General features: G+C 37.2%; 3 protein-coding genes across 3 annotated transcripts; 2 read left to right on the forward strand and 1 right to left on the reverse strand.

Moving 5' to 3' along the window:
• The first annotated feature begins 494 nt into the window (after window positions 1-494).
• LOC107492123 (TMV resistance protein N-like) lies at window positions 495-4,974 on the forward strand. The gene is made up of 5 exons (XM_016113101.3): window positions 495-1,144; window positions 1,702-2,809; window positions 2,915-3,217; window positions 3,318-4,109; window positions 4,371-4,974. The coding sequence occupies exons 1-5, from the start codon at window positions 642-644 to the stop codon at window positions 4,851-4,853; spliced, it is 3,189 nt and encodes a 1,062-aa protein (XP_015968587.1). The 5' UTR covers window positions 495-641; the 3' UTR covers window positions 4,854-4,974.
• A 215-nt stretch (window positions 4,975-5,189) lies between these two features.
• Window positions 5,190-9,256, forward strand: LOC107492124 (uncharacterized). The gene is made up of 5 exons (XM_016113104.3): window positions 5,190-5,876; window positions 6,077-6,194; window positions 6,287-6,639; window positions 7,019-7,117; window positions 7,361-9,256. Exons 1-5 carry the CDS (start codon window positions 5,269-5,271, stop codon window positions 8,577-8,579), a joined length of 2,397 nt encoding a protein of 798 aa, XP_015968590.1. The 5' UTR covers window positions 5,190-5,268; the 3' UTR covers window positions 8,580-9,256.
• A 4,760-nt stretch (window positions 9,257-14,016) lies between these two features.
• LOC107491816 (uncharacterized mitochondrial protein AtMg00810-like) lies at window positions 14,017-14,421 on the reverse strand. Its single transcript, XM_016112737.1, has one exon. It carries the CDS (start codon window positions 14,419-14,421, stop codon window positions 14,017-14,019), a length of 405 nt encoding a protein of 134 aa, XP_015968223.1.
• Between the last annotated feature and the right edge of the window lie 3,879 nt (window positions 14,422-18,300).

Consider the following 18,300-nt stretch of genomic DNA (forward strand, 5'->3'; position numbering starts at 1 on the left):
AATTTTACTCCATTTCTATTCTTGGAAAAAATTTTCCCTCTTTAAATTCTTTTTTAGAACAATTTTTACAGAGATCTTTATGTTTGGGAGAGTTTTGTCATTTCTACTATGAAGTTGAGTTAGGAGCCCTAGAAATGTATAGAATTCAATTTGAAGAACTTAAGACATTTCTTAAAAGAGGGATTATTTTGTAGAAATTCGGGGACTACACTACTCTAATTTACATCTTTTATCTTCTTATATTTTTGTTTTAGTGACTCTTTTGTCTTTTATATATATATATATATATATATATATTGGAACATGTAAATATATATATATTGGAACATGTGTTTAAGAAGAATGGTAGGAGTCAATAATTTTTTTATTTTGTAACTATCAATTAGTCGTTGATAACATTTTTAGTAATGTGATATTATATTTAATAGTGAGAAATCACTCATTTTTCTTTTAATGGTTAGATACCGGCCATAAAACATAAAAGTTGTTGCTCTAGACTTTCTCTCTGCGTGTAATCCCAACTCCTGTCTCTATCCCTGCTGAAGGATGAATCCACTTTCTATTCTTCTTTCCACTGCCAAGAATTTGTCCTAGTTTTTACTTTGTATATCAGCATCACACAACGCTGCTAGTTCTCGACAATGAGTGGTGGATCAACTAGCTTCTCTTGTTCCTTTTCTTCCTTCAGCTATGGATGGACCTATGATGTTTTCATCAGTTTCAGGGGCACCGATACTCGCCATGGTTTCACCGGTCATCTCTACAGTGCACTCTCTCACAGGGGAATCCGCACCTTCATAGACGATCAGGACCTTCAAAGAGGGCACGAGATCACACCCTCTCTTCTCAAGGCAATCCAAGAATCCAGGATTGCTACCCTTGTCTTCTCTGCAAACTATGCATCTTCCTCTTTTTGCTTGGATGAACTTGCCACCATCATCAACTGTGTCAAGTCCAAGGGTAGGTTGGTTTTGCCGGTTTTCTATGGCGTGGATCCCAGTGATGTGAGGCATCAGAGAGGGGCTTATGGTGAAGCTCTCGCTACGCATGAGGAAAGGTTCAAGGATAATTTGGACATTGTGCATAATTGGAGGAATGCTCTTCATCAAGCTGCTAACTTGTCCGGTTGGCATTTCAAACAAGGGTATGTATTCTGTATTCTCCTCTCCTTTTTATTTGTCTAATTGTTAAATGGTAAATTCTATAGTTATCTATGATAAATTTATGTTCATTGTAATTAAACTATGTTAACACATTTAAATATAAACTTTAAAAAAGTATGACATTAATTTTTAAAATTTTTCTTTTTTCCTAGCGAAACTCATACCATATCTACTAGGCCTATTTAGTAAACTTAGTTGATTGAAAAGTCTTTACAATTATTTCAATATTAAAAATGAACCAACATCTTAAAGTTCATGTTGAAATATACACCTTAGTTTCCAATCCTTTTATGCTTAACTTTTGTCTAACTTATCTTTTATAGCAAATTTTAAATATTTAATGATTATTTATTTTTATACTTTTAAAATTAAGTACTCATTTTTTATTTTTTTAAGTTAGACAAAGACTTTTAGACACCACAGCAATCACCTTGTTAAATTTAGAATTGTGATTACTGATTATTGAGTATGTTATGTGTCAACATGGTCATGATTTTGTATGACTTAACACAAGGGTGTCATGTTGATTGTTGAATAGGGATGGATATGAGTACAAGTTTATTGGAAAGATTGTGGAAGTCGTCTCAAGAAATATTAGACGAGGCGTTTTGCCGGTTGCTGATTACCCGGTTGGACTGGAGTCCAAGGTGGTGCAAGTAAATTCCCTTCTGGAGGTTGGATCTAATGATGGAGTCCGTATGATTGGGATCCATGGAATTGGTGGAATAGGTAAGACCACACTTGCTCTAGCTGTATATAACTGCATTGCGGATCATTTTGAAGGTTTGTGTTTTCTTCAAAGGGTGAGAGAAAGTTCAAGTAGACATGGATTGGTACATCTTCAGAATATCCTTCTTTCAGAATTATTAGGTGAGAATAAATTTAAATCAACCAGTGTTCAACAAGGAATTTCAATAATACAGCATAGGCTCCAGCAAAAGAAGATACTTCTGATTTTGGATGATGTCGACAGACAGGAGCAATTGCAAGCTCTTGCTGGAAATCCTGACTGGTTTGGTCCTGGAAGTAGAGTCATCATTACGACGCGGGACACACATTTGCTCACATGTCATGGGGTTGAAAGATCATATGAGTTGGAAGGTTTAAATTATGCAGATGCTGTTGAATTGCTTAGTTGGAAGGCTTTTAAAACCATTGATGTCAGTCCAAGTTATGTGGATGTTTTGAATCATGCAGTGACTTATGCTCATGGACTTCCATTGGCTTTAGAAGTAATAGGTTCCAACATGTTTGGAAAAAGTATCGGAGAATGGAAATCTGCAATAAATCAATATGAAAGAATTCCTAATAAGAACATCCATGAGATACTTAAAGTAAGTTTTGATGCTTTGGAGGAAGAAGAGAAGAGTGTTTTTCTTGACATTGCTTGTTGCTTTAGAGGATATACATTAGCAGAAGTTGAAGATATACTTCATGCTCATCATGGTGCCTGTATGAAATATCATATTGGTGTTTTGGTTGAAAAATCTCTCATAAAGATTCAAGAGCTTGGTGAGATCACATTACATGACCTGATAGAGCACATGGGTAAAGAACTTGTCCGACAGGAGTCACCAAAAGTGCTTGGGAAACGTAGCAGGTTATGGTGGCATGAAGATATAGTTCAAGTTTTGGAAAACAATCAAGTGAGTAAGATTGATGTGGATGGTTGTTTTTCATTGTTTCCAATCTTTTATCACTAGTACTAATTCATAGTTGTTTCTTTAATCCGTGGTTTTTTGTGTTGAAAGGGAACTAGCGAAATAGAAATCATTCATCTGAATTTTCCCTCAACCGAGGATGAAGAAGAAGAAAAAGTAGAATGGGATGGGAAGGCATTCAAGAAGATGAAAAATCTCAAAACACTCATTATAAAAAATGGTTATTTTTCTGAAGGTCCCAGACATTTTCCAAATAGTTTAAGAGTTCTGGAATGGTGGAGATATCCTTCTGAATGCTTACCATCTAATTTTCATCCAAAGAAACTTTCCATATTCAAGTTACCGAATAGTTGCTTCTTATCGCTCTATTTGGCTAGCTTATTGAAGGCAACGGTAACAAACTCATTTCTCTGATTTTGTATGTTGATCAATTCACTTGAGATTATTCATTTGGTTCTTGTTTCTTGATTTTTCTATTCTTTTTCTTGTGCAGAAGTTTGCAACCCTAAAAGTTTTGAATTTCGACAACAATAAATATTTAACACAGCTACCTGATATATCTGGTCTTCCAAATCTACAAAAGTTGTCATTTGAGCATTGTGAGAATTTAATTTCAGTCCACAATTCAGTTGGTTTCCTGAAACAACTTAAAAGTTTGAGTGCTTATTGTTGCGGTAAGCTTACAAGTTTTCCGTGCATCAACTTGCCTTCTCTTGAAGAACTCAGACTTTCAGGATGCTCAAGTCTTGAGAATTTTCCTGAAATACTAGAAAAAATGGAAAAGATAACAGGACTTCATTTGGAGCACACTGGAATAAAAGCTTTGCCACTTTCGTTTCATAAGTTTTCTCGGCTGCAGCGGTTGACTTTGAGTGAAAATAAATATTGTAAGATACCAAGTGCCATTGTCATGATGCCTGAACTGGTTATGTTGACTTTCACACCACTTGAGAACGACCGGCTATCGATAGAGGGTGAAGAAACAGTGAGCTCAATGGTGTCTTCAAATGTAGAATATCTAAGTATCTCACGCTGCAATCTGTCGGATGATTTTTTCCCTCTAGGTCTTGCATGGTTTGCTAATGTGAAAGAACTAGACCTACGAGGCAATGATTTCACATTTCTTCCTGAATGCATCAAAGAATGTCACTTTCTGAGGAAGCTTAGTGTGGACTATTGCCCAAATCTTAAGGAAATTAGAGGGATTCCACCAAATTTGGAACATTTCTCAGCAATAGGCTGCAAATCCTGGACTCCCTCATGCACGAGCATGTTAACGAATCAGGTTGCCTTTCGTTTCTTATTTGGTGAAAACTCACGCGCAACTGCTATCATGTGAAGCTGATGGCTGAGAATAGTTAGATAATTTGACATGTTTGACTAAATTGTCATCATATAATAATTTTCAACTATCAACTTCACATGAAAGCAACTGTATGTAGGTTTTTACCTTCTTATTTTATTTTAGATTTTAGCTGGGATCATTGATATTCACGTTGTGCCTGACTATATTTATGCTTCTAAATTTGTGAATTATGACTAATAGGAACTGCATGAAGCCGGAAACACAAGGTTTGCTTTGCCCGGGTCAAGAATTCCAGCATGGTTTGAGCACCACAGCAAGGGAGCATCAATTTCTTTCTGGTTTCGCAACAAGTTCCCTGCCATAGCTCTCTTTCTTGCAATTGGCCTGACGGATAAGGACACAGTTTTCGTAAGCCCCGACGTGACCATCAATGGCAAGAAAGGTTTTCCTGAATTCTGGACTGAAATGGAACAGATATTTCTCTTTGATCTACAGATGATACAATGTGATTTGGGTGAGACACTTTCAGAAAACGAATGGAATCATGCAGAGATTTCGTGCACCGCTAGTGATCATTTTCTTTTTATAGGAGAAAAGTTCCCAGTCGAGCCGTTTGCAAAAGAAATCGGAATCCATGTATTCAGGCAAAAAAGTACTATGGAGGATATTCGATTCACCGATCCTTATAAAAGAAGAAAATTAGATGAAGGTCTCTGTATATAGTTCAGATACCATTCAAATATTATCAACTAAGATTAACTTACATTCACTTCCCTTTTAAAAAATTTCACACCTATATTCAGTTATGTACTATGTAATATATTATAAACAAAAATATTTAACTGTTTTTTATTACAAACCCAAATAATAACTACTGAACCATTAATTATTCACTAAGATAACATTAATTCTTGTTTTGTGCCGAAGGATTCTATGTTGAAGACGACTGAGATGAAAACAGTAAACATTTTTATCTTGTAAATATATTAATTAAAGGCAAATGCCATTTTTACCCTCAGAAAAAGAAATGTTTGTAAAACAAGAAAATGTATGTAGGGTTTAAGCATCCTTGCAGAGTGAGTGAGGACTCTTTAAGTCTTAACTGAAACCAACACACACTGAGACAGACTCCATTCTAATGGCTTATGGCCCTTTCTCTGTTTTACTAACCAGACGCCTCTTAAACCCTAAACCCTCTTCTTTTTCACTCTCTCATCTTCTCACTTTCACAAAATCATTTTCAACCTCCCAAGATCCTAACCCTAAACCCTCTACTCTCTCCGCTCGCCTCAGCTTCGTCTTCGACCAAATCGACGCCATCGAAAAAGAGCGTTCCGAAAAGAACCAAGCGCTGCAACGCATTCGAGCCTGGCGCCAATCCAAGAACCCTCAATCCCCTCTAAACGACGCCGTTCCTCCCAGCTCAGAATCAGCTAAGGATGACAAGCCTAATTCCGCGGATGCAGCTGCGGCTGAGCCGGCGGTGGCGGCGACGAATCTGGAGGAGGTGAAGAAGGAGGTAGAATTGGTGCACCCTTGGCCCGAATGGATCCAATTGATGGAGACGTTGGTCCACCAGAACTACTTCGATCACAGGAGGAAGGACGAGGATAAAATGGTCCAAGATGTAGGGTTCGATGCCCCGGGCGATGTTGCTGACGATTCGGATATTGATTTCACCAAGGATTTCAAAAGCGTTCATGACGCTTGCCTCAATTTTGGGAAAGACCGGTTCGACATCTTGAGGTTTGTTTGTGCTTGTCTGTGAAGTTGGCTTTTTGGGAAATTAAATTGACTTTGAAGTGACAATTTTCAAGAATGTTGGGTGTTGTTTAGCACAATTTATATGTAGTAGTTAATAGTGCTCTGTTTTGTTAAATAATATACTAGTACTGGGGTGTTGTTGGTTCTGAATCACAATTGCTGAAACAAGTGATTGATTTCAGGTCCTTGTCAAGGCAAGATATTCAGGTTTTGGTTGGTTTTGGTTGCCCCAATGTGGACAAGAAGGTGGTTTTCTCTGCAAAACTTCTAAGGAAGCATGCTCACCTTGATGAAGGAGATGTGAGTATGATTATTCTAATTTGTTGCCATCTAAATGGATACAAATTGTATATATTCATGATTTATGATTATGATAAATTCATTCATATCAGGTCTGTAGTTCCTGCAGTTTGAGAAACAACTGTGATAGAGCATATCTGCTAACAAACAAAGAGGATGATGCACGGACTCTTGATGTCATGCGGATCCTACTGTCTTTCGGTTTTGATCCTGTAAATGGACCAGTCACAAATAAGTCACTTCTAAAGCAGAAGTCTGTCAAAACTGTGGTTCGGAAATTGCTTCATGAGGTTGTTAAGTTGAGCTCTGTTCCTATTGATCCAAATCTCCCTCCTCCAATAATTAGAAAGCCTCCTCCAAAAGTGAAACAACCTCCTCCTCCTCCAAAGAAACGCGTTGGAAGGGATGACGTTGAGATGAAAAAGGGGGATTGGCTATGTCCTAAGTAAGTTATCTTAATCTTTGTAATTTTCTTGCAATAGTGAACACTTAGTTTACCACCTCAGTGCAAGAAGTTTCAAGGTAATTGTCCGTTTGAAATATTCTTATGTTTTCCTTATGCTTGGTATACTCCCCAACTCCCTGTGAACCATATGAACTCCATTTTTTGGGCATAGTAGATTTGTAGTATCTGCAGACAGAATTCTTAAAGCTGATCGGTTATATAGTTTACTTCTGCTTCTCGTTTTGATAATTGAAGATATATAATCTATCAGAGTTTGACTAGGAATCAATTGGATGTGATTATGTGGAATAACATGAAGCATACAAAGGTTTTTTTTTTCTGTTGTAAATGTTGACTGAAGTTTTTGGACGCTTCTCAGGTGCGATTTCATGAATTTTGCAAAGAATACTATATGCTTACAGTGTGATGCCAAGCGGCCAAAGAGACAGTTATTACCAGGAGAATGGGAATGTCCTCAGTAAGTTTGAGCCTCTCTCTCTCTCTCTCTCACACACACACACACACACACACACACACAAAAGAGGCGACCATATTGATGGTGTTGGAAAGATTGACTGCATAGAAATCCAGCAGATTGCATCTGTTTTGACATTTTATTTATAGCTTGTGTAATTTTTCTTAACAAAAATCATGCGAGGCCTATATGTCCTATGTAGCATATATTGTTAAAATAGAGTTTGGCTTTTCTTTCCTCTGGCAGGTGCAACTTCTTAAATTACAGAAGAAACGTGGTATGTTTTCATTGTGAGTGCAAACGGCCACATGATGAATTTATGGAGAGTCAAATGCAAGATACCAAGCTCAGTTCCAAGCCAAGGTTCAATAACAATAAGGTCAGCCGGCCAGAGGTTTCCAATGCCTGGAATTTTGATTTTGATGACAACGAATCAGATGGTGCAGATGTTGCTGCTTTTGAGTATGCAGATGCTAAAGCTATAGATGAAGATTTTCCTTCAGATAATCTTGCTCGACAAGGAAATTATAGAGGGTGGGAAGGTGATTTCGGAAAAAACAACAGAGTGCAAGGGTCTCAGGATGAAGAATATGCTAATCCTGGTGCTCTTAAACCCGGAGTAGGGTTTGATGATTTTGAGGATGAAGATGACGATGATATAGATAGCTATGAGCTAGAATCCAAAACTCATAGTAGTAGTACAAGAGTGCAACCATCTAAAAATCACTTTTCTGAAGTCGAAGGCTCATCGGATTTAGATGATGTTGAAGACACATATGATAAGAAGCATGCACGTAACAGAACAGGTTCCAGAAAAAATATGAGATCGAGAGATCCATTCTCTGGTTCCGAGGATGATGAGCTTGATTTGGATACAGAACAACGGGCCATTCATTCCAATTTTAAATCTAGCCATTCTTATAGTGCCAACCAGAAAAGAAAGGGCAGAGGTCCAACTAAGAAATTAAGCTTTGGTTCTGATTCTGATGATGATGTTGGTGCTGGTGGTTTATTCTCTGATGATGATGATGACTTAGATGATGTGTATTCATCAAGAAAAAATAAAGGGAATAAACATGATTCATCCAGACCAAATAAAGGAACTAGGCCTGATTCTGGGAAAAGGAGCTTTACTGAATACAGGAAGTCTGGATCTACTGGCGGTCGCAGTCAAAATAAGTTCCGGGATGATTATGGTGGGTCGTCCCAACATTCTTATAGGAATGGTAGAGGCTCACAGGGAAATGACCGTAGTTGGAAAAAATTTGAAGATTTTGATAAATCTACTTCCTACGGAAATGGTAGAGGGAAGTCGTTTGGTAATGGTAGAGGGTCTCGAGGTAGTGACCGAAATTCACGGAGGTTTGAAGACAGGGGGCGTAGCGCAGGACAGTTCAATAAATATGGTATGGATGAGAAGGATTTTGGCGAATTTAAAAATAGTAGGCGTGTGATTGAAAGATAGCACCGGTAGCTTCAGGAACAAAATTTTTGGACTGGGTTTATTGTTGCACATAACTGCTGCCGACCACAAGGGTTAATCTTTGTAAAAGCATGAATAAATTCATGAGATCATTTCATGTTAAAATTTCATGGAAACTATCGGAAACCACAACTTTGGGAAAACAACTCCATTCAACGTATCTTGACCTACTCATTGAACATTGTTTAGTTTGTGAGTTGCCTATAGAAGTGTTTCAATGGCAGCCAAATTATCTCTGCGTGACTCTGAATTGCTGTTTGTCAGCCAAGTTAATCTGCTATGCACCTCAATTCCACCGCACCCTTGTTACGGCAGCCTGAAATTTTCTTTCATGTCGTGCTACAGCTACCTCCATACATCTTTGGGAGCTTTGTATTTTGGCCGGGACATCCTTGGAAGTTTTAAATGTTATACCCTTCATGTAATAAAATCATGTTACTTCACTGGTTCGAGTATAGCGTGACAAAATTTTAAAAACTTAAGTATATTTTAATATAATTTTCACAGCATTCTTTCTTTCTTGGTAGGATTTAGATTTTGGGCCGATGGACTAGTTCTAAGAGAGGGGAACCAATAGCCTCTCCAAAAGTCATTACAAAACTTGCCTAATGTTTTGTTTCAAGAAATTATATTAAAACAGTACTTTATTCTTTTGTTTATCTTTTGTTTTTCAATTTTAAAATTACCTTTCTATAATGTAATGCTGGATTTGTTTTACATAAGTATTTTAAATATTTTAGAGTAAATTACTAATTATGCCCTTGAATTTGTAAAACGCTGACAATAATAACTCTAATATTTGTTAATGACAATTATATTCTCGAAAATTTTAAAAACGCAACAAATCTGCCCAACCATAAAGAGAGTCCTTCTCCGTTAAACGGAGTTAGGTGATGTGGCAGATAGAATTTCAACTGGCATCGTTAAGGCTTTCAGTCCCGTTTTTCCTTTATATGGAAATGAGAGAGAACATTTTTTCCAATTCACCAGAAAGATAAACCCTAACTACTGTCATGCATGGTGGAAGCAAAGGCATGTCCAATAACAATCGAAGGACAGAGTCAGTGGAAAATAGTAGCTCTGAAGCGCTCGAAGAACACGGAAGCAAGCCCTATGACAGGACATGCTTCTGCCGTCTTCAAGTGGTGGCGTTGAAGTCGAAGACGAGGAGAAATTCAGGGAGATGGTTTCTCAGGTGTCCTCTATGGAAGGTATGTATGAATTGTCTAGTGAATCTGTCCCCCTTCCCTATTGAGAATTGAGCTTGATGAATGGCTTCTGTGCTGGGCAGACGAAGAACAGTGGGTGCCGTTATTTTCAATGGATGGATGAAACCAACGAGAAATCTGTTGGGCTGGAGGAATCATCCAAGAATGGAACACTAGTATGCAATGAATGTGGAGTCTTGAAAGGGAGATTTACCAGTGCTGAGATTGAGACCATACACAAAGATGGAAAGATTTTATATTTTTCTTTTTGCAATATTTACAACTTGTTTTGCCACAACTTCTCTTAAGTTTGTAATGGCTACCACTCTGTCTCTCTAATTCATGTCGAGCTCTCTTTTTTGTAGGCTTTCCTGTTGGCCTCTTATAAGGTGGAAGGAGACATGGCAGTCCCTCTGTATCAGCCCAGTACTCCTTCAAAAATGCTCCATCAAGACATAGAAAAGGTCTGCATTTTCTTCCCCGGCCATCAGCTTCTTCAGGATGAGATTGTCCCTCTTCACCTTCAACGTGTGTCTCATGGTTGTCTCCTAAATTGGGTTCATCATTTTACTTGGAATTGGGCAATTAGGATTTCATGAATTAGGGATAACGAAGAAACGGGACTGAAGGCCTTAACAGATGCCACGTTGGAATTCCATCTGCCACATTACCAAGCTCCGTTTAACAGAGAAGGGCTCTCTTTACGGTTGGACAGATTTGTTACGTTTTTTAAATTTTTGAGGGTATAATTGTCGTTAACAAAAATTAGGGTTATTATTGTCAGCGTTCTACAAATTCGGGGGCATAATTGGTAATTTACTCAATATTTTATTTACAAAAATAGGTAAGTTGAATACAATTTACCTATTTTGTCCTATTACTTATTTTGTTTACCGTATAAATCAGATTTGAGATAAAATGCATATCCTTGTGAACGTAGACATAGAGCATATAAATCAGATATATTGATAATATTCGTTTGTTCTGTAAATGAGATATGTTCAAATGATTCGTTTACAGTGGAAGTCATTTGTTATTTTCACTACGTTTTTACTTCTCTTCTCTCTCTTAGAGTTTTTATTGAAATATTTGATTGGTTTTATTCTAATATGCTGATTAGAATAGCTGTTGTATTAGGAACATAATTTTAATTTAGCGCTAGTTTAATTTTTGTTAGTTATTGATATTTATTTTTAGGAATTTGTTTTACTGAATATTAGGATTTTTTTAAAGGAGTATTTTAAAAATTTTATTTCAAAAATAAATGATAATGGATTTACTACATTTGAAATAATTCTTTAATAAATTTTATTTTAATATATATGTAGGGTAAATTTTAAGAATTAAATTTGGGTGAAATTTATTTTGTAGTTTAGTATTATACTTCTTTTTACCTATTTTTAGGAATTAAATTTACTATTACTGAACTTTAAAACTTTAGGAATTAAATTTGCTATTAAACTTTATAAATGTCATTTTAATGTAGATGTTATTGTTAATATTATTATATTGTAAATTTATTATATAAAAAAATTTATTTTTTAAATATTACTAATTAATTTATTTTTATTTTAACAGATGTCTCGCCTCCTACTTCCTAAGCGAGTTAGCCATACCCTTGTATCATCGAACGCTATTCTCTCTTATTTAAGGAGGCTAGCTTTGGCGACACAGTGCAGCTCAAAGACTTTGTATTTGACAACACCCTGATTTCTGTATTCGTGGGGTGTTGGTGTCTGGAGACCCACACTTTTCACCTGCCTTGGGGTAAGTGGACCATCAACTTGCAAGATGTGACGTACCACCTTTAGGTTGCGCACCAATGGAGAGGCAGTGGGTGATTGCTTTAGGGAGTTTTAGACATGGTACCAACACTCCACGTGGGATTGGGTAGAGGAGCTTCTCGATGCTAGGTCTCCTCATACTCAACAGGAGGAGCAAAAGAATGAGTCGTTTTCGATTAAAATGACATGACTTAGGGAGAGAGTGCAGCATATTCTAGTTGAGGCAAATCCGGCTATTTTTCGTCAGTACACGAGGTGTTACATCCTCTATTGATAGGGATTACCTGATGATAGATAAGTCGAACAATCAGGTGGACATTGGGTGCCTTCTCTTGTTGGCTGACTTTGATCAGTATCGCCGTTTATCTTGGGAATCTGCTGTGTTTGCATGGACATATCACTCATTATGCTCTGCAGCACATCGATCCATGACAGACATTGCAAGATGCATGCCTTTACTGATGTCATGGATATACCATCATTTTCCGACATGGTGCCCATCTGATAGGCAGACATTGACCTTTTCGTTGGCCATGAGGTATACATTTATTAGCTTCTCATGTCATCTTTCTTAATAGTTAATATTATTTTCGCATAGAGTCATATATAACTTGTTATTGTTGCACATGGCGGTAGGTTGATAAGTGTGGCCCAACAGAGTAGAGACCACTTTGAGGGAAGACTCCTTCGCTAACGTCTTTGGTTGGATTAGTTGACGCTCGATGAGGTTAGAAAGTTTTCTTTTATTTCATATTAAACGAATAAAGTTATTTGTATAATGTTTCATGATTAAAATTTTTTTGTACATTTTACAGTTCCGATGGACGTCATATGATGACTCAGATTTGCAGGCCATGTCACCAGACTGGCTGAAAGATGACATGGAGATCCAGACAAAGATGGCATTGGTTCCCATGATTTGCTTCAATTATATTGAGGAATGCTAACACTTGCAGGTTCTTATATAGTTTATTTGAATTTGTCGTACTCTATCTCGTTTACAATGTAAACGATTTGATTATGGTCGTATCACATTTAAACTGTATGATTACAAAGTGTTCATAACACACAACGGAAGTAATAAAGTAATTCTATTGATCTATTTTGTACTTAAAATTTTATCGAAATAAGACAGGTTAGATGCCAATACTTGAGTACGCTAGTGAATAAGACTTTCTCATTCGATAGTACGAAGGCACTATATATCTACACCGCGATTGATCCTTGTTGTCAACTCCTTAACCAATGAATTTTTAATTGAGAAACCTCTTACAACTCCTTGCACCAGAAATTCTTCACCAAGAATTAGACTATTTTGTGTATGTGGAGGTAAAGAAAAATTTGTTGTGTTTTCTTTACCATATACATATGTATAATATGAGATTGATAACTGAATTAAAACATTTAGTATCTTATCCATATTTAAAACTCATCATAGAATAAATAATTAATTATTTAATATTCTCAATTATCATATTATTATATTCATGGTGCTAGTAAAGAATATAATAATATTTTATTTGAATTAATATAATTATTTATTTGAACAAATTAAAATATTAATTAAATAATTCTTTACCAAGGATTAGAACACTCGTTACTGTGTGACTTCATAGGTTCAATACTAAGTGGATAGCAAATAAGTCATATTAAATTTATTAATCAAGGCTGGCGTCTAGCAACACTTCTTGACGATCCAATAGTGTGAACTAATAATATTTTGGGTTAAGTACGATTTTACTCCCTAAGGTATAGGTACTGAATTCTGGGCAGTAAGGAAAAGAGAAGAATAAAAATTGTATAATGCTTTTCTCTTGATTTATTATGCTGTATGCTGCTGTAATATATACAGCTTTTACAAGCTCATCATAAATATAATCATATTTATCAAATCTTTCTAATTTGTAGAATATGCTAATAAGATGTTAACAGAACAAAGAATAAAAATTGACTCACACATTTCAGAATAATAAAGAAAGGCAAAATAAACATGTAATATAATAAAAGAAAAATATAGAATTGTTGAACATCTTATTTGGGCTTGTTTGTCTATGGAGTACTCTTGGGAGAACTGGCCAAATGGTCTAATATGCCCCCGCAAATTGGAGGATGATATACGTCAAGAATCCCCAACTTGGATAAATTGGTACGAAAGGAATGTGTTGGGAGAAGCTTGGTAAATATATCTGTCAATTGGCGCAAAGATGGGACTGGAAGTAACTTCATTACGCCAGCTTGAGCCTTTTGGCGAACCAGATGACAATCCACCTCCAAGTGCTTAGTTCTCTCATGGAACACAAGATTGACAGCAATGTGTCAGGCGCTTTGATTATCACAAAACAGAACAGGTGGACGATCACAAGACACACGAAGAAACTGCAACAAATTCAAGATCCATAAAAGCTCGCATGTAGTGTTAGCCAAGGCTCAATACTCAGCTTCCGTTGAAGATCTAGCAACAGTAGTTTGCTTCTTAGTCCTCCAAGAGATTAAAGAATCTCCCAAAAAGAAACGATAACCAGTTAATGAATGACGGGTATCTGGGCAACCTGCCCAATCAGAATCGCTGAAGCCATATATCTGAAGACTAGAAGATCTGGGAAAGAAAAGACCTCTGCCTGGATTATTTTTCAGATATCGAAGTACTCGAAGAGCTGCTGCATAGTGAACTTGAGTAGGGGTGGCCATGAATTGGCTAAGCTGTTGGGTGACGTAGGTGATATCCGGACGAGTTGTGGTTAGGTAAATCAATCGACCCACAAGATGCCGATAAATAAATGGATCAGACAAAGGAGGACTATCATCTTGATGAAGTCTAGTGGTACTATCCATAGGAATAGGTGTGGATTTTGCACCCAAAAGTCCAGAATCATTCAAAAGGTCCAAGCAGTATTTGTTCTGTGAGAGAGAGAGTTTCCCCGAGAAGAATGAGCTACCTCATACCTAAAAAATACTTCAAGGTACCAAGGTCTTTAATTTTAAATTTAGAGTTCAAAAGTTCCTTTATTGCTGTTATCTCAGAAGAAGAACTTTCCGTAATCACAATATCATCAACGTAGACCAGTATGACGCAAATGTCAGTGCCCAGAATTTTGAAAAACAAACTATAATCATAAATCGTCTGCTGATATCCATAAGAAACAAGAAGAAGGGAGAGTTTCTCGTACCACATTCTACTAGATTGACTCAATCCATATAATGATTTGAGCAGTCTGCAACATTGATTTGGCTGAGAAGATTTGAGGCCAGGAGGTAAAGCCATATAGATAGTTTCCGTCAAATCGCCATGAAAGAAAGCGTTGTTAACATCAAGCTACTGGATTGGCCAACCCTTAATCGAAGCCAAAGCAAGAACGATTCTGATAATTGCAGGTTTCACTACTAGTGAGAATGTTTCAAGAAAATCTACTCCTTCTGTCTGTGTGAAACCCTTGGTTACCAAGCGAGCCTTGCAGCGGTCAATACTACCATCAGGCTGGCATTTGATCTTGTAAACCCACTTACATCCAATGGGTTTTACGGTGGGAGGGCATTCAACTAGAACCCAAGTCTTGTTCAGCTCAAGTGCAGTAATTTCCTCTGTCATGGCATGCTGCCAGTGATGAACCTTAACAGCATCCTGAAAAGTCTTTGGTTCACAGTCAGAGTATAAGGATGAGAGAAACTTGGTATGTGAGATAGAAAAAGAAGCAAAAGAGAAAACTAAAGATAGAGGATACCTTGAGCGTGAGGATGAATAAATTTGGGGATTAAAACAAGTATTACAGATATAATCAGAGAGACGAGCGCGAGGCCAGATATGACGGTGGCTATGTCGGGTAGAGGGAGGAACAGTGATTGGTCCAGGTTCAATTGGCTCAATGGAGTGAGGGGATGTATGTGATTGAGGAGAGGATGGGTGAGAAGTCACATTGGAAGAAGAGTTGGGGGAACAGGGTAAAAGGGATTGGGAGGAAGAAGACGAAGGGGAATTAGGAGAGAGAGGGGGTTCGGTGCTTCCAGAAGAGGGGGTTGGGAATTATTGTTGTGCAGTGGGCTTGAAGTATGGGGTGGATCATTGGGTAAAGGAATGGGTCCAATAGGAATGGAGGGTGTTTTTGAATTATTGATGTTATTTGGGCTTGGATTATTTTGATGTGGGATAAGAATGGGATCATTTTGTGTGGGCTGTTGCTTATTTTTGGCTAAGAGAAAAATAAGCTCATAAAAGATCACATTTCTGGGAATTATAATTTTCTTATGTTCAAAAAGATAAACAATATATCCTTTAAAACCACTTTGATAACCAAGAAAAATACCCTTTTGTGCTCTTGAATCAAATTTAGAGCGATGACTCAAAATAGTTGAAACAAAGCATAAACAGCCAAAAACTTTGAGTTCATTGTAATCGGGTTGTTTATGAAATAGAATTTCAAAAGGGGTTTTAAAATTAAGAATGGTAGATGGAACTCTATTTATCAAATAAACTGCATGGTTAATAGCATAAGACCAAAAAGTAATAGGCAAATTTGATTGAAACATGAGAGCACGAGCAACATTCAAAATGTGTTGATGCTTACGTTCGACTCTCCCATTTTGTTGGGGAGTCTCAACGCAACTTCGTTGATGAATAATGCCTTTTGAAAAATAAAAGAATGTCAAAAGAAATTCTGGACCATTATCTGATCGAATAAATTTAATCTTAGAGTTAAAATGTGTTTCAACCAAAGCAATGAAATTTTTGATATGTTGAGATACCTCACTTTTTGATTTTAACAAGATAATCCAAGTAAAGCGGCTAAAATTGTCAACTATGGTTAAAAAATATTTGTGATTATGAATTAAATTTTGACGAAAAGGTCCCCATATATCCATATGTAATAATTCAAATTTCATGCTCGCTTTATTATTACTAAGAGAAAAAGGAAGTTTTCGTTGCTTAGAAAAATGGCATACATCACCAGGTTCATCATGATGCAAAGAAATAAAGGGATATTGTTTATGCAAGGCATTAAGTCGTTGTCCAGAAAGATGACATAATCTAAAATGCCATAAGTTTAAAAATGTGATGGGTGTAATATATGTAGAATTAATGGAGGAAGGTGATGAACTTATGTTGTGGAAAGCTTGCTTAAGAACATATAATCCTTCTTTTAAACTACCCAAATCAATCATCCTCAAGCTGTTCGGTTCCTGCACAATACATGAAAATTGTGAGAAAGTGACATCATAAGAAAGTTTAGAAGTAAGTTTTGAGATGGAAATTAAATTAAAATGAAATTGAGGCAAATAAAGTACGTCAAAAAGAATTAAAGAGGATGAAAATTGAACTACACCCTTAAAAGACGCTATAGCTTTGGAACCATTGGGCATATGGACAACTATTGGCATAATTTTTATGTATGAAATAAAATAAGAAAAATTGGAAGCAATATGATCAGTGGCACCTGAATCTAATATTCATGCACTATTAAAAACAGTGTGATGCAGAATTTAAAATTGAAAAAGTATGAGAAGAACATAAAATATGGCTACCCAAATTTGAACTGGGGAGAAGCCCAATTCGAGATTGAGAAGAAGAGGAACTGAAGGGTTTGATCTCATCCTTAGAAACTGAATTGTGGGCCTCGACCCTTTTCAGAAATCTCATTAAGGCTGCATGCTGGGCTTGGGTCAGTCCAAGAACTGGTTCAGTTGGTGCCCTAATAGCTTGTTTTTCTTGAACCAGGCTGTATGAAGAGAATGATGGTGCGGCGCCGCTGGAGAACAGAGTAGGGTTAGCAACGGAGGAAGCGGCGCTGTTGATGGAGGGAGCAACGTGATCACCAGCACGCGGTCGTCTAGGGTATCGCAGGTGTCCAGGTGGATACCTGTGCTTTCCATAGCACACGTCCACCGTATGTCCTGTTCTGCTGCAGTGAGTACACTACTTGGAGGAATTCCCGCCGCGTCCTTTGCTGGAGAAACCAGAGCCGCGTCCGCGACCATGTCCTGGTTGTTGACCTTCAATGGCGGCAGCAATAGTTCGTTGTTCATCCAGAATTCCAGAAGCTGCTTGTAATTGTCTTTCCTACTGAATTACCATGGCAAAAACTCAATTGACTGAGGCAGAGGATCAAGGAGAAGCAATTGGGATCTTACCACTGAAAAACGTTCATCAAGTCCCTTCAAGAATCGGATGATGAAGTCTTGGTTACGGTAAGTCTTTGCAGGGCATGTACAGAGAGGGAGATGGCGTGAATTTTCTATCTCTTCCCATAGAGTCTTTAGGGCAATGAAAAAGTAAGTGACAGAGAGTGAACCTTGTTTGACTGCATAAATTTCCTACTGCAATTCAGCAATGCGCAATAGATCTGACTGTGAGAAGCGATCTCGAAGATCTTCCCAAAGAGAAGAAGCAGTAGACAGATAGATGACACTTTGGATAATAGGAAGTGAAAGGGAATGAAATAGCCAGGAAAGGACTAAATTTTTACACCTTTCCCTGGCAGGATAAACAGGGTCATCAAGTGAAGGACAAGGGATTGAGCCTGTCAAGAAGCCATATTTGTTTTTAGAAATTATGGCCATAGAAAAGGAACGACACCAGGAATGGTAGTTGTTTCCTGTGAGTACAGGGGAAACAAGAATTGATGTTGGGTTCTCACTTGGGTGTATATAGAAGGGGCTAGCAGGATTTTGAGAGGGGTTTAAATCATTATCATTCATCGTTTGTATGACAGAGGAAGAAGA

The sequence above is a fragment of the Arachis duranensis genome, chromosome 6 (assembly GCF_000817695.3).
Source record: "Arachis duranensis cultivar V14167 chromosome 6, aradu.V14167.gnm2.J7QH, whole genome shotgun sequence".
In the NCBI taxonomy this organism is placed as follows: Eukaryota; Viridiplantae; Streptophyta; class Magnoliopsida; order Fabales; family Fabaceae; genus Arachis; species Arachis duranensis.